The following is a 14,529-nucleotide window of genomic DNA, read 5'->3' on the forward strand; positions in this document are numbered from 1 at the left end:
GGAAGGAAGGAAGGAAGGAAGGAAGGAAGGAAGGAAGGAAGGAAGGACATGGAATCTGTAACTGTCTTGACACATGTAACTGTCTTGACACATGTAAGGAAAAGCAAAGAATCCTATGGGAGTATGAAATAAAGGGTCTTTACCTCAGAGAAACATCAGAAAAGGAAATAGAACTAAGCTAAAATCCAAAATGTACAAAGTTCTCAGTGACTATGTAGACAAAATAGAACTTAGGAGCTCATGAAACAAATATTTTGCTAGGCTTCTCCCTAGTATCACGTACCAGCAACTCTGGTGGAAATATGGGCTCTTGGGTAGGATCTAAGGGTTTGAAATCCTCTGGTTTGAATAAAGACGGTGAGGGAGCAACCTGCAAGAAAAGAGAACACTAAGTGTCAGATGCTTGGGTAGACTGACGCAGCTCTTCCTCCAGGTGAGCTCATTCCCAGGCAGAGGGTAGTCAGGCCCTGAGAGAATAAAGAAGGCACTTTGCCAGAGAAGCCACGAGTAATGAGCACCATTGCACCTTCATCGTCTGAGCATCACCACCTCTCGTCCCTTCTTCAAGCATCACTGCCAGGGATGAGGAAAGAACGTAGTAATCCCCCCACCCAAGATCTGAGATTGGCCCGCTCGGCTTCCAAAAGCAGAAAGCCCCATTACCATCTGGTCTTTCATCTTGTTCATGCAACAGTTCGGGTTGTTTCCGCTTCCTCCACAACACCCACCATCCTGTGAAGATGACACATATTCACATGAGAATATTTCCAGTTTCCCTGAGCGTGGTGGCGCACGCCTGTAATCCCAATACTCGGGGAGACAGAGGCAGGCGGATCTCTGTGTGTTCAAGGCCAGCCTGGTCTACAAAATGAGTCCGGGACAGCCAAGGCTACACAGAGAAACCCTGTCTCAGAAAAAAAATATTTTTTTTCAGAAATATATATATATATATATATATATACATATATATATATATATATATATATATATATATAGTTTCAGAATATATATATATTTCTAGTTTCACAGACCATGAGAAAATCAATTATTCTTATCTACTGAAGCCCAGCTCTGGTAATCCCAGCATCAGTGGGAGAGCACTGCCCATCCCATCCAGCAGTGCCCAGGTCTCTGCTCCATGCTTAATTCACTAATGTTGATTAAGGAAGTCTTTGGAGTAACAAGGGAAATTTATTTTCAAGAAAATTTCTCCATAAAAGCTAGACTCTACTTTATCAGAATGTGTGTTTATATTCTTCTTCGACGTTGTTTCCTTGGGAATTTTCCTAAGAGAAAAAATTCTTGCCACTTCTCACAAGACAGGAGAGGTGCTACTTTTAGACCAGCTGAGATTCATGGAGCTTGGCTGCGAGTCTCTACAGCCGGAGTCTTTGTCAGACCCTGTCACAGATGGCCTACACCAAGGCCGATCTCAAAGATGGGCATCCAGCCAGTGTGCCCAATGGCCTCTACTACTTATTAAGCATTATCTCCAGAAAGCTAAACACTGGACTCCTGGCTGTAGCTGTGTTCTGGAGAAAGCACATGAGTCACGCATCACTTCTGGGGAAGGGCTTGCTCAGACCTCTCAGGAAGTTTGTTGCAAAGCACAGACATAGAAGAGATCACTGTCTCCCACAACTAAGGTCACACATGGTTGATCCAACCCAAGAAGGCAGGAGAATCACTACAAGTTAGAAGCCAAGGGAGAGGTCAAAAGTCCAATAGCCAAGTCAGGAAAACAAAACAAAACAAAACAAAACAAAACAAAACAAACCTTTACTGTGGAAGCTAGTCACATGCCACATGCTTTTAACCTTAGTACGCAGAGACAGAGGTCGATATATCACTGTGCATTTAAGGCCTGCCTGGTCTATACAGTGAGTACCAGTACCAGAGCTACATAGAGAGATCCTGTCTCAAATATTCATCTTCCCGCCCTCCCAAAAAAATTTAAAAGCCTTAATGTGTATATAGGTAACAGTAGGGCATCAAAAGGAAAAAAGAATCTGAGATAAATTTTTAAGAGTTTTAAACTGAACAAAATTAAACATAAAAAAGTACAAGCACAGAAACAGGACAGGAGCCTGCCACAGAGGTCCTCTAAAAGACTACCCAGCAGGGTATCAAAGCATATGCTGAGACTCATAACCAAACTTTGGGGAGAGCTCAGGGAATCTTAGGAAAGAAGGGGGAGATAGTAAGAATTGGAGAGGACAGGATCTCCACAAGGAGAGCATCAGTACCAAAATATCTGGGCCCAGGGGTCTTTTCTGAGACTGATACCCCAACCAAGGACCATTCATGGAGATAACCTAGAACCCCTGCACAGATGTAGTCCATGGCAGCTCAGTGTCCAAGTGGATTCCCTAGTAAGGGGAACAGGGACTCTCTGACATGAACTCAGTGGCTGGCTCTTTGACACCCCCCCCACCGAGGGAGGAGCAGCCTTGCCAGGCCACAGAGGAGGACAATGCAGCCAATCCTGATGAGACCTGATAAGCTATGGTCAGATGGAAGGGGAGGAGGACCTCCCCTATCAGTGGACTCGGAGAAGGACAGGGAGGAGATGAGGGAGGGAGGGTAGAATTGGGAGGGAATGAGTGAAGGGGCTATAGCTGGGATACAAACTGAGTAAACTGTAATTAAAATAAAAAATAAAAATTTAATTAAAAAAAAAGTGCAAGCACAAATATTTTAAGTGGAGACTGCAAAGCCATTCTAGCAGAAATGAACAACCCCTGAGACAGAGATCTCAGTAAGGATGTACCTGAACACAGCAGCACCTTCCTGTTGCATGTACTTTGAGAACTCTGAAACTCTGAAATAACCCTTGTGCAAAGGTAAGTTATTCCAGTTTCTTGACAAGGACTATTCATAGGCTGCATTATTAGTACATTATTGTTCTGAAGAAAACATTTATTTTCATTTTATAGGGAACAACCTTTGTTGAATCTACCCTATTTACTGTGTGTTAGGGACTTAGAGGGTAAACCTCAGATTCAGACTCAGTATCACAAAGGTTTGGGGTCCAGATAAAGTCTGATTCAGAAGAGCCTTAAAATTCACATCTGGTCATCAAGCATACACGCCCATAATGAGAATGATTGTATCTCCATCTGCCACCATTTCAACAATGGGGAGAACCAGAAGCTATGAAATAAAGACTAAGAGAAACTGTTGAAGCTGAGCTCATGGCATTAGGATCTTAAAGACTAAAGGTTCCATGGAAATGGAATATAACATTCTATCTGATTGCATTATTCCTCTTCTGGAATGCAAGGTGCTGAGGGCAAGAGGCTGCGCATGACCCTGCTTTCCAGAGAGCAGCCATGATGGGAATTCCCTAGAGATGGCTCCTAAGTTCCCTTTATTGTCCATTTAATGTTTGTTATTTCATTGCCTTCCTTTCATTTTGGTATGGGCAATCTGTGCCATTGTTCCTTAGATGGCCTGACCCAAAGCTTATTGCTTTCATTGATTTTTTTTTTTTTTTTAAGAACTAGATTTTGTTCTGTTGATTTTTTTTTCTCTATGGAATTCCTGGTTTCAATTTCATCCACTTTCTGCTCTAAATATTGTTTCTTTTCTTCTGGTTCTTTTAGATTTAATTTGCTTTTTTATTTTCCTAAGGTGGAAGCCTATATTATTGATTTTTATATCTTTTTTTCTCTCCTAGTATTTGCATTCCCTACTATAAATTTCCCTCTAAGCAATTTGAAAAAAAAATGTATATTTTTTCAATTTTATTCAGTTTAAAACATTTTTAAATTTATTTGGGGATTTCTCCTTTGCTCTGTGTGCTATTTGGAAGTGTTTTGTTTAATCTCACAGAATGGAATTTTTCCAGCCATCTTCCTTCTGTTTGTTGGTTTCTAGTTTAATCTCACTGTAGTCCCAAAGCAGACATAGTATAATTGCTATTCTTTGTATTTGTTTTATAGTCCAGAACGTAAGCACAAAAAAAAAAAAAAAAAGTCTTTTCTGTGATTACTGGTGTGGTGATGTAAAAACTTTAGTATAATGTAGCTAATTGATGGTACTGATGAATTCACCTATGTCCTTCCTGGGTTGGTTTTTGTTTTGTTTTGTTTTTGTTTTTGTTTTTTCCCTATCTGAAGGATATTGCCATTTCTAATAGAACAGCGATGAAATATTCACTTAAAACATTAGAACCTTTCAGTTCTATAAATTTCAAGTTTATTCAGCTTATGGTATTTTAAAGTTTACCTTGGAATTCCTTCTTAAGGTGCTCTGCTCTGAGTTGCATACATGTTAAGAACCTGTGTCTTTAAAATGTGGCTGTTGGACTCATGAACTCACAGCAAGAGTGGCTTGGATGTGACCTGACTAGACTGTCACATCCAATCCACCCCTGTCTTCTCAAGCTTGACTTTAATACATCTTGGAGTGAATGTTGTAGGGATCAGGTTGTTGCTGGTTTGGTTTGGTTCCTGTTTTTTATTTCTCTTGGTTTGTTTATCTTGTTGTTCTGTTCCTTTTTGACACTGATCCGCCTCAGTGTTCTCTGAGATTCCTGGAGTCTAACATTCATTTGGGGAAATTCTCATCCATAATTGTTGAAATATTGCTCCTGTCCCTTGCTTTCTCCTTCTTCTGTCATCCCCCTTCCATGCATGTTACACTCCGATGCTTCCATAGTTCTTGATCTTCTGGGTTTTATTCCCATACTCCTTTCTTCTCTTTGCTCATTGTCTTTTAAAGTCTGCATTTCCTAGCCAGCCCACCATTTTGTTACATTGGCGTTGAAGCTAGCATTTCCTTAGCATTCCTTTATGAAATTCCTATCACTCTGTTTACATTATTATCTGTTATTATATGTCTATTTTTCCATCAAAACCTTTAGCAGATTAATTATATTATTCTTAAAAACGCGTGATTTGATCATTCTAACACTTCTGTCACATCAATTCTGATTCTGCTGTATGTTCAGGCTCTTCAGACTGTGTTTGCCTTTGTTTATGTGTCTTTTAATTGAAAAGCAAGATATGTTGTACTGACTAAAAGGACCTCTGTCCATATGCCTTTAGTGGTGTGTCAGTATCAAGAAGTGCCTTTTAGCCCTAGGATTAGTGAGTCTGTTTCTACACTGTGAATTTCACAAAGACCTTTCTGGAGTCTGTTCCTCCCTGTGGTGGGTCAAGGTGGCTGGAGGCGCCTGAGAGAGCTGATCTTCTTTCTAGTAGGGAAGTCTCAGATATGATATGATCAGGCAAGGAGATGTTCTCGTCCAACATTTATATGTTTCTTTTTTTTTTTTTGATAATTTTTGAGATTGTGCTATAATTAACATTTTCCCTTTCCTTCATATGTTTCTTCTTGTGCCTATGATTGTCTGTACCTCCCTGTCTGTCTTCTACCTGAGAAGTGACACCTGGTCCTCTAATGTTCCTTCCTCCAAAGAATCAGAAAATCTGTCATCTTCCGGTTGTCTGACTTTGCAAAAAGTGAAACATTCTAAGCTCCTCACACAGCAGAGTGGGAATCAGGAATCCTACATCTGCCTGTTCCAATGGCTCACCCATTCTCTTCCTCCCTGCGACATGGACACCATCATTCTTGATGCCAAGCACGTGCCCAGCTCTGCTCATGCTTCAGTAGCAATGTACTGTGTGTGAGAAAATAGGACATCCTAGCTCAACTCAGCGAGGCACAAAAGTAAACAGTTTCTAGGAAAGAACACCGGGGGGCCTCCAGGGAGGAACATGACGGCCCTTCTGCATGCTTACTCAGGCTTTAGGGCTGCTTAGAGCTCTCAGCTCAACCCAGGGAAAACTGGGTTGAGAGGGGGAGAGTACTCCACAGTGGAGTCACGCACTAACTCAGAGAGACCTGGGAAGAGTAGAGTTGTTGGCATCCGTCTCTTTTGAAGCACTCTCGGGGCTAGTTAGAGCATATATCTTCGAGCATGCTCCTAAGGTGAGTGTACAGAGATAAGATGAACAATCCTTGTTCTCAGAGAAGCCTGGGCAATTAATGAAAACCATATGGCAGATGAGGGAAAAGATTTGTCAGCGCTGTCACTTAAAGTGCCACTTGTTGAATGCCTAAGTTATACTAGGTGTTGTCCTAAAGGCTCTATAAGAGGTTTTTTAAGGTCTGATCATTTATTTGCTCCTCTTAAAGACTTCTTATGACCAGTCATAAACATAGCAGAAGCTCTCAGGGAGGACAGCTAGCATCTCTCAGCAATCGTTGCTGGTATCTGTATGTGTGTGTGTACATTTGTTTTTGTTTGTTTGTTTATTTGTTTGTTTGGCTTCCTTCATTCTCTTGACCAAAATTTGGCATATCCCTTGTTTTGCTTACTGCATTATTTCTTCAGTGCAATACATGAACATTTGTGTTGCAGAACACATGAAAGAGCAAGATGCTAAATCTTGGGTACTTTGGTTCTGGGTTTGCCTTCTTTGCTTAAAGGATTTTTTTGCAACATGTTGGTGGACATTATCTTCTTCATAGATGCTAGTTCTTTGTGCTCGGACTCAAGTTACAGTAGAATCTGTCATCCAAGAACACCTCTCTCTCTCTCTCTCTGTCTCTCTCATAACCAAGTTGAGAACACTCATTTTGGCATCCATAATGCATCCCTGAACTGACTTGCGCCTTCTCCCTCCAGTTCTCCTTGGTCTATAACAAGAATTCTCCTTACTCAAAGGTAGGTGCACTCTGGCATGACTCCAGACACATTGCTTCATAGGAAAGCCTTGTTTGTCATTCCCAGCATTGATTCCCACTGCATAACCCTTCCATTCTTCATCCAGAACATCAGCAACCAATAAGAAGTACTAATTTTTATATAAACACTAAGTACTTTTTCTCTTAAAAAGTACTTAACTTTATAAAACACTAGGTATTATAATTTTAGACTCTGAATCTGTCATTTCTATCATTTCTGCTTAATTGCATAGCTCCTACTTCATGATCAGTTCCCTGGGTGTGGTATTCCCTATCTTTATGAGGCTCCATCTCCACCTTCACTCAGCCTTCCCCAGTTACATAAACCCAACACTTTCTCCTGATGTGGCTGCCCTAAAGGTAAGTGAGGAACTCCTACATCTAACTCCCGTCTGGACACACAATCAACCCACAATGAGAAAGTTTGTCTAAAGTCAGAATTCTCTTAGCCCAGTTAAGGCATCAGGTAAAAACAAAGGCAGATAAGCCAAGAGCAGAAAGGCCAATGTTCTACCCTTACCACATGCCAGGTATGTGGCTGTGTTTACACCACCAGTGACCACAAACTGAGCTATGGTTTCAGACTAGAGGTTTATGAACTCTGTAGGGGTTCGCAAACTGTCTAGAGATCTAATTATCAGCTTCCCGAGGCCAGCTGAGTGCCAACTGTGACAGCAGCTAAGAGAGGGAAGGAGGAGGGGTAGGAGGCTGAGCCAGGCAGGGATGTTAAATGCTACATTCTGCACCTGTGCAGGCAAAGCCTGCCAATCACCAGGGAAAGTGGCCAAGCCTTGAGGCATTGTGGGAAGGGAGCACTTGGGTAGTACATATCTTCTCAAGAATCTGAACTGCAGGCCTTCCCAGCAGGAAATCCCACACCAGGAATAAGAAGGCAGCATCTGCCCATATCGGGAGGAGTCATGCAGTAGCTTGCCTCATCCTTCTTCCCTGTAGACCTGAGATCCTTGGCATCCTTCCCAATCATGCTTTCTGCAGGTTTCTGCTTTAGGGAGGGCATTCCTGTTTCTGGGGCCCACTTACCTTGGCAAAGGTCCGGAATCCCTGGAGGATGGGTCTGTAGCCTGTACAGCGGCAGAGGTTTCCTGTGGGTCAAGGGGAAAGTTGCAACGTCATTGCTCTCTCCAAGTGGCAAGGAGCTTAGGTCTTTGCTGTATGTGCTTGACCTTTGACATTCTGTGTGTGCCGCCTAGAAGATCCCGTTCCTGGTTATATTTCTGTCCTCACAACACCCATCCTGATGCCCTCCCAGAATGCACAGACTAAGCATATACTGGCCTTCCCAGGTTGTCTGATCACCTTCTGAGTGAGCTTCTCAAACTATATTACCAGTATGCTTCCTCTTCAGAGTAGGAATCCCTGGAGGAAGGGACTCCCGTCTTTTTTCCTGTGTCCCTTATACTTCAGATACTGTATAACACAGGACTCAAAAGAAGACTGAAAGATAATCAACTGGGGGTGCTGAATGGTTGGAGAACCTTTGACTTCAATTCCCTAGAGAGCTTCGATCCAGTCTTGGGAGACAAAACAGGAAGCCAATACTTGCTGTGGCTCAGAATCTAGTCTGTCTTTCTTCTGAAGAGCAATTTCCCTATGAAGCCTGTTCTGATGGAGGTCAAGTGAAAGAACCCTATCCTATGAGGCTCAACCTGTGGATCATGACCCCTTCTGGCACACCTCTATCTCTAAACATATTTATATTACAATGCCATAATAAAATTACAGTTATGAAGTAGCAACAAAAAATAGCTTTATGGTTGGGACCACCACAACATGAGAAACTGTACTAAAGGGTCACAGCATTAGGAAAGTTGAGAACCATTGTTCTAGGCAGTTTCCCATATGTCAGTGGTCCTCCATGCCCCATGAAGGGTAGGATGTAGACATCACAGGAAGCAGGAAAAGAACGACTAACTTCCCAGCAGAACTTGGCCGCCATGTCTTTGCAGCCAGAGCTTTCTGAAGAGCAACATCTGGCATTCCCAGCTCATTCTTGACTGTCGAGTATTGGCCTGTTCAGGTCCCATGTGCCGTCCCACTCCCTGGGCTGTGCCTGAAGGTCCACACCTTGGAAGGCATTCTCTATCTCCTCAATGGTAGGCTCAGGCTGGTTTCGGAGCAGTGTGTACATGCTCATGACAATGCCGGGGGTACAGAACCCACACTGGGAACCATGACTTTTGGCAATTCTCTCCTAAAAAAAAGAAAAGAAAAAGGCAGATAATACATGCTTGTCTTGTCAGGAATCCCTCCTCCCCAGCTCCTTCTCAATTCGCTTAAAGCTGTGGGGGTCATCATTGGGCCACCAAGCCCATCTGAGTACGGGTTCCTCATCTTCATGACTGGGCCCATCCTACTACTTGCACCTAAGAATTTAAAAGCTCTTTTTCTCTTTTCTTTACCCCCCCCCTTTCTTTTTTGTTTGTCAACTAGCAATTGATCTTAGGGCCTTGAACATGCTAGGCGAGGTCTCTGTCACTCAACATCTGCTGACCTTCCTCTACTGTTTCCTTGCTTATTGTCTGTGATGCTGTCTCACTGTGCAGTGCAGGCAGGCCTTGAACTCAATTTTCTCCTACCTTAGCTTCCTGAGTAGCTTAGATTACAGGTGCAATGACTATAATTAGACTCCTGACATTCTAACTGGCATTCTGTAGACATCTGTCAATGTTAGCCATTAATAGACACATCTCTGCAGAAAACAATGACTGCTCTAGCTCAGGTAATTTAGTAATTCACCCAGGTTCACAGGTCTTAACTAGAAGCACTGTGCTGTGTTCCTTTGGTTGCACAAGCCCGCAGTGAAATTCAAGCGCCACTCTTGAGTGTGTCCTACCACACCACAGCATTTCTGAACTCTCAAGTGAAGGTATGCTCAAAGCACAGAGAGAACATGAGAACTGGAACATGAGCTAAGCTGAGTTTGCCCTATACATGGGATGCCACAAAAATCCCACCCAAAACTGGTAGGATCTTTCCAGATGAAAGATTACAAGGTCTCTTTTATCATCCACATAACTTTCTCCTTCTTCTGACTCTTGGGAACTCTCTTGGCACTAAAGTAAAACTGACAGGATAGTATTACCTCTACATCTATAGACTGTACATTAATGTTGTGAACACAGACTAAGAACTTAGTATGCACTAGGCATGGAAAGGTCCTATAAACAGAAAAGAGTGGTGGGGAGGGATTCCATGAAACCCACACTGAAATAGATTGATACGGGTAAATGTGGAATAAGAAAAATTCTGTGTAGTGGCCAGTGCTATGTAAAAGATTTGTACAAGATGACCATGATCTAGAATGAGTGGCATCCACTTAGCCTGGTCAGAAAAGGCCACTCGAGAAAGGATTTTTGAGTCTGGCTTCAATATCATAGTTTGGATCAGGGAAAGAGAGCTGTCAGCAAGAAGGCTCGACAGAATGAGTTTGGCATGCCAGAGCGGCTGAGAGAATTTGGGTGGAACCTGGTGGTGTTAAACACCTTGGCTGGGAAAGCAGGTCCTCACAAGCCAGGGCAGGATACAGAGCTTTCTCTGTGTGATGGACAGCCTTAGGAGATTTCAGCCAGCAAGGATGTGATTCATGGCTTTAAAAAAAAAAATGACTCTGTGATGCTGGATGGAAATTGAGTTCTGAAAGCAAACAGAGAAATGGGGCTTTAGGATATGGTATAGACAGCCAAAGAAAGATAATGGCATGGGCCAAGTAGCAACAGATGGGGGAGATGGTTTGGTTTGGAGAGTGGACCACACTTCTGGATGGATAGGATGTGAATCAAAGATTACTCCTAGATTCTTATCTTGAAAAATAGAGTGGATTGTTTTGCCATTGGCCCAGGTAGAACAATACCCAAGAAGGAAGATGTTATGGGGAAAACAGGTTTTTTAAATAAGGGTGAGATCAGAGATTTATACAGTAATGTCCAGCAAGCAGTTGGACATGAGCAGAGGTTCAAAGGTGAAAGTACGAATGTGTGCACCACTCACAGATAGTTAAATGTACCTGGGGTGTTAACTGTACCTAGGGAGAGTGTGATAATGGAGAAGGGTAGGGCGGAGGCCAAAGCCTAGAAACCGTGGCAGTGTGTGACAGAGTCAACACAACATGCCAATGGGAGAAAGAGGAGGAAACATGGGGATGCCAGAAAGCAAGGAAAGAAAAGAGACTAGGAACAGAATCTGGCCTTGATGCTTATATGGAGATAAAATAAGAACACCAAGAATAAGAGTCTGTACTGTTAGAAGGGAGGGTACAAGCCTCAGTGTTCAAACTATTCATTTTTTATTACACCACGAAGAAAACAACAGGCTCAAATTAAGTTCCTGCTTCCTGCAGGTTGGGCAGGTTTAGGGGTGTCCCTCTTCCTGCCTAAGAAACAAAGCTAAAGATGAAGCAATGCCACCCTCACCCTGCTCTGATGTCACAGACTGGATTATATGCTCCTTCTCCTCCTGTGGGACAGAACCTGTTTGCTCATGGGAGGGCCCCAGAGCCTAGTGTCATGGAAGGAGACCAAGGAAGGTGTGACCTCCTGAAAGACGTGCCTCCTCAAGTAGTCCACAGAAGACTAAGGCCTGGTTTTAATACTGGGACCATCTCTGATTACAATTTTTCAAAGAACTCTTGCCTCAGTTACCCCAGTGAATATGGTATAGCCAGCCAAAGAGAGATACCCACTGTTATGTTTCTACATGGCCTAAAAGCATCCAAATGAAAACCCCGGATTTGTACATGGTCGTCCTCATTGTCCCTTCCTTCAATCCATTGTCAAGTGGTCCAGTTCCACAAGGGAGAAAACCCAGGGAGGTATTTATAGGTCTGTATGACCGTCCCTTAAAATTCCTATAGTTGTAGATAACCTTGAACTTCTGATTCTCCTGCCTCCTTCCAAGTGCTAGGATTACAAGTGGGCAGAGCACCATACCTAATTTACACAGTGCTGGGGACCAATCCAGAGCTTCATGCATGCTAGGCAAGCACTCTGTCAACTGAGTCATACACCCAGCCCTCTCTAGTATCTTGTCCTTTGTTCTCAAGGAAGTAAAGGTCTGGCAGTCTATATTTGTGCTGATTAATATTGATTGATAATTTTATAGGACCTGTAATGAACTAGGACACAAACCTCTGGATGTATCCTGTGAGGAATTACCTAGATTAAGTTGGCCTCGGGTCAGGGCTATGAGAGCTTATCTAGATTAGGCTAAGGTGGGGAAGTGGCTGAATCCAGAACTGATTAAAAGGGGAAAATCTAGCTGGATCTGAGCATTCCATTGTCCTCTGCTTCCTAACTATGGATGCAACGTGCCAAGCTACTGTGGGCTCCTATCACCATGACCCCCTTACCATGGTAATGAATACCCTCAAATTGAGAACTAAGATAGGTTCTTCCATTCTCAAATTGCTTCTGTCAGGCATTTTGCACTGGCAATGTGTAAAGTAACTGGTTCAACATTTGTATTGTCCAAGGGTAGTGGTGAGTGGTGCAATTGGGATTATCACATCACACAATAGGAAGTACATGGGCTTATTATTTGGACTCATGGAAATCTGGAATTAAGGAATCCATAGATATAAAGGTTGTCCTCCCCTGCCTTCTCAGGTCTAGAACAAGGACGCCACTGGACATTAGAGTCATCTGATCTTTGCTGTTATTGTTCCTTTGGGGTCATGCAGTATTCTATCATCCCGGCCCTAATGATGGGGGAGCTTTGGGTTTGGGTGTCTGCCCTCTCTACCTTGTAGTATCTAGAAGAGATTTAGAGGGGCCCTGGAACACCCTCCTCTGCCCAGGCAACAACCCAGAGCAAAGCTGCAGCCTTGGCCAGGGCCTCCCCATGGACTGCTCTAGCTTCACACTCACTGCCCCACTCACCTGGACAGGGTGCAGCTTCTTGGTGTTTCCTATGCCTTCCACAGTTGTCACAGCAACGTGATGCAAGGAGCAGATGGGGGCCAAGCAGGCATTGACAGAAAAATGACTAGAACCGAAGATTAAGGTCATTTCGTTGCCACTGAGATCACCGGAGCAGCACAGGGCCTGCCTGACAGGACTTGGGGGCTTTCTGAATGTCTCTTTGCTCTACACTGTGTTCTTGTGTCGGCTTTTGTTGTCCTTCCCTCTCCATCTAAGGAATAAAGGGGTCTCTATTCCACCTGCATCTGAGCCTCCTTAGAGTCTTGGTGGGCCAGCTACCATTGCACCTCAAAATTGGAACAAAGGAAAATGAGCTACTATAAGCCACCTCTTATCCCAATTCTAGAAGACACTGAAAGGAACTTTCTAGCAGGCTGTAGCCTTGAAATATGCCCCCCTCTCTGTAGGGCCCTTCCTTGCTCCTCAGCACCAGAAACTCTCGCTTCTTTTTCTTTCATGTATTCACTTCCTCTATTCCACCAGTTCCCTGGGGTGAAGCTAAAAATAAGACTCTAGCCCCTTACCTGTACCCCTCTCTTGTTTATCACTATTTCATGAAAACAGACAACATCGGATTCTTGATGCTATAAACATGTCATCTCTCTGTGGGAGGCTGAAGAAGTAAGGGTGGAGAAGATGAAATCCCTATCCTGCAACAACTTGTAGTCGGCACGGGAGAATGGAGGTGGGTGTACAGGTGCCGAGTAAAAACCTGGCAGCAAACGATTCAGGAGGGTTGTGTGGAGAGCACTGAGAAACCTGCATAGACAAGGAGAACCTAACTCAACTTTGCTATGTCAAGGAGCAGTGCTTAGAGGAGATGCTGTTTGGGCTCAGTATTTCCAGGTAGAAAATCCCTGGATAGGAGGACATGTGGGACAGGAAATAGTTTATGGTAAGACCAGAAAATGAGTATGCCTAGGCCACGAGTTCTTCATATCGTTCAGCTTGAGGAGTATTAGGCCCTTGATGGCAAAGGAAACTGAGGAGGGGAAATCAGGGACATGGGATGTCATGTTAGCCTCAACTGTAGAATGGTCGTTTAATCAGTAGTTCAGAGCTTGGTTTCCATTTATCAGCCAGGAACGATACCCCATAAGACATCATTCCACACTCCTTGTTCATGACTGGAATCTGCTCAGAAACATACGTGCTCACATGTTTATTCACAAGGTGACCCCACATCCCGCCCTCCCATGGACCACCAGGCAGTAGGCAAAGGATACACGATCTTGTTCTGAAGACGGTCATACTTGGAGATCATCACGGTGCATGCCCCACAGCCACCTTCTCCACAGCCAAGCTTGGTCCCGCTCAGCCCCACTGAGAAGCCACTCATTAAGGACACAGACCCAGAGAAAGGACTCTATAGATGGCTGGAATACTGGGGAGGGTCTCACAGGTTCAACTTATACACAGCTCAAGCCCTCGACCCAGGAGACAGCAGGCCTGTGGCCTCCTCAATCTATGAGGTTTCACTGTACCTCACAGGCATGAGAATAGATTACCTTCAATGCACAGAGGAGTCAGCATCCAAGTAACACCACCCAGGACACAAGTTCCAGGGTCAGGGTCTCCCAGGGTCTGAGCAAGGGAACCCTGCATCTCAAAGACTCATCATATGGGGTGCCTAAGTGAGCACTGAAGCTCCGAAGCCAGGCAGTGATATGTTCTGGAGCTTACCAAGTCCTGCATTTTTCACTCTGAAATTTGGCTGATAATGTCCAAGAAGCCAAAATTAAAGCTGGACCAGGCTTTTGACGGTCTCACATAATAGATACAAATGAAAAATAAAAGTTTGAAAGATCAGGAACCAATAATGGATCCAGCTCATATATACGTGTATGTGTGTGTGTGTGTGTGTGTGTGTGTGTGTGTGTGTGTGTGTGTGTGT

At 43.7% G+C, this 14,529-nt stretch overlaps 1 protein-coding gene across 1 annotated transcript in view; it reads right to left on the reverse strand.

Annotated features, from left to right (window-relative positions):
* Xdh (xanthine dehydrogenase) overlaps positions 1 to 14,529 on the reverse strand; it is a 66,579-nt gene that overhangs the window by 42,261 nt on the left and 9,789 nt on the right. The window contains exons 3-8 of the mRNA XM_055627501.1: positions 13,862 to 13,958; positions 12,594 to 12,699; positions 8,785 to 8,911; positions 7,741 to 7,802; positions 664 to 732; positions 284 to 370 (exon numbers count right to left, since the gene is read on the reverse strand). Of these exons, the coding sequence (XP_055483476.1) occupies positions 284 to 370; positions 664 to 732; positions 7,741 to 7,802; positions 8,785 to 8,911; positions 12,594 to 12,699; positions 13,862 to 13,958 (548 nt within the window). The remainder of the gene's footprint in view (positions 1 to 283; positions 371 to 663; positions 733 to 7,740; positions 7,803 to 8,784; positions 8,912 to 12,593; positions 12,700 to 13,861; positions 13,959 to 14,529) is intronic.

This window comes from Psammomys obesus, unplaced genomic scaffold (genome assembly GCF_907164565.1).
Source record: "Psammomys obesus unplaced genomic scaffold, mPsaObe1.curated_primary_1811, whole genome shotgun sequence".
Lineage (NCBI taxonomy): Eukaryota > Metazoa > Chordata > Mammalia > Rodentia > Muridae > Psammomys > Psammomys obesus.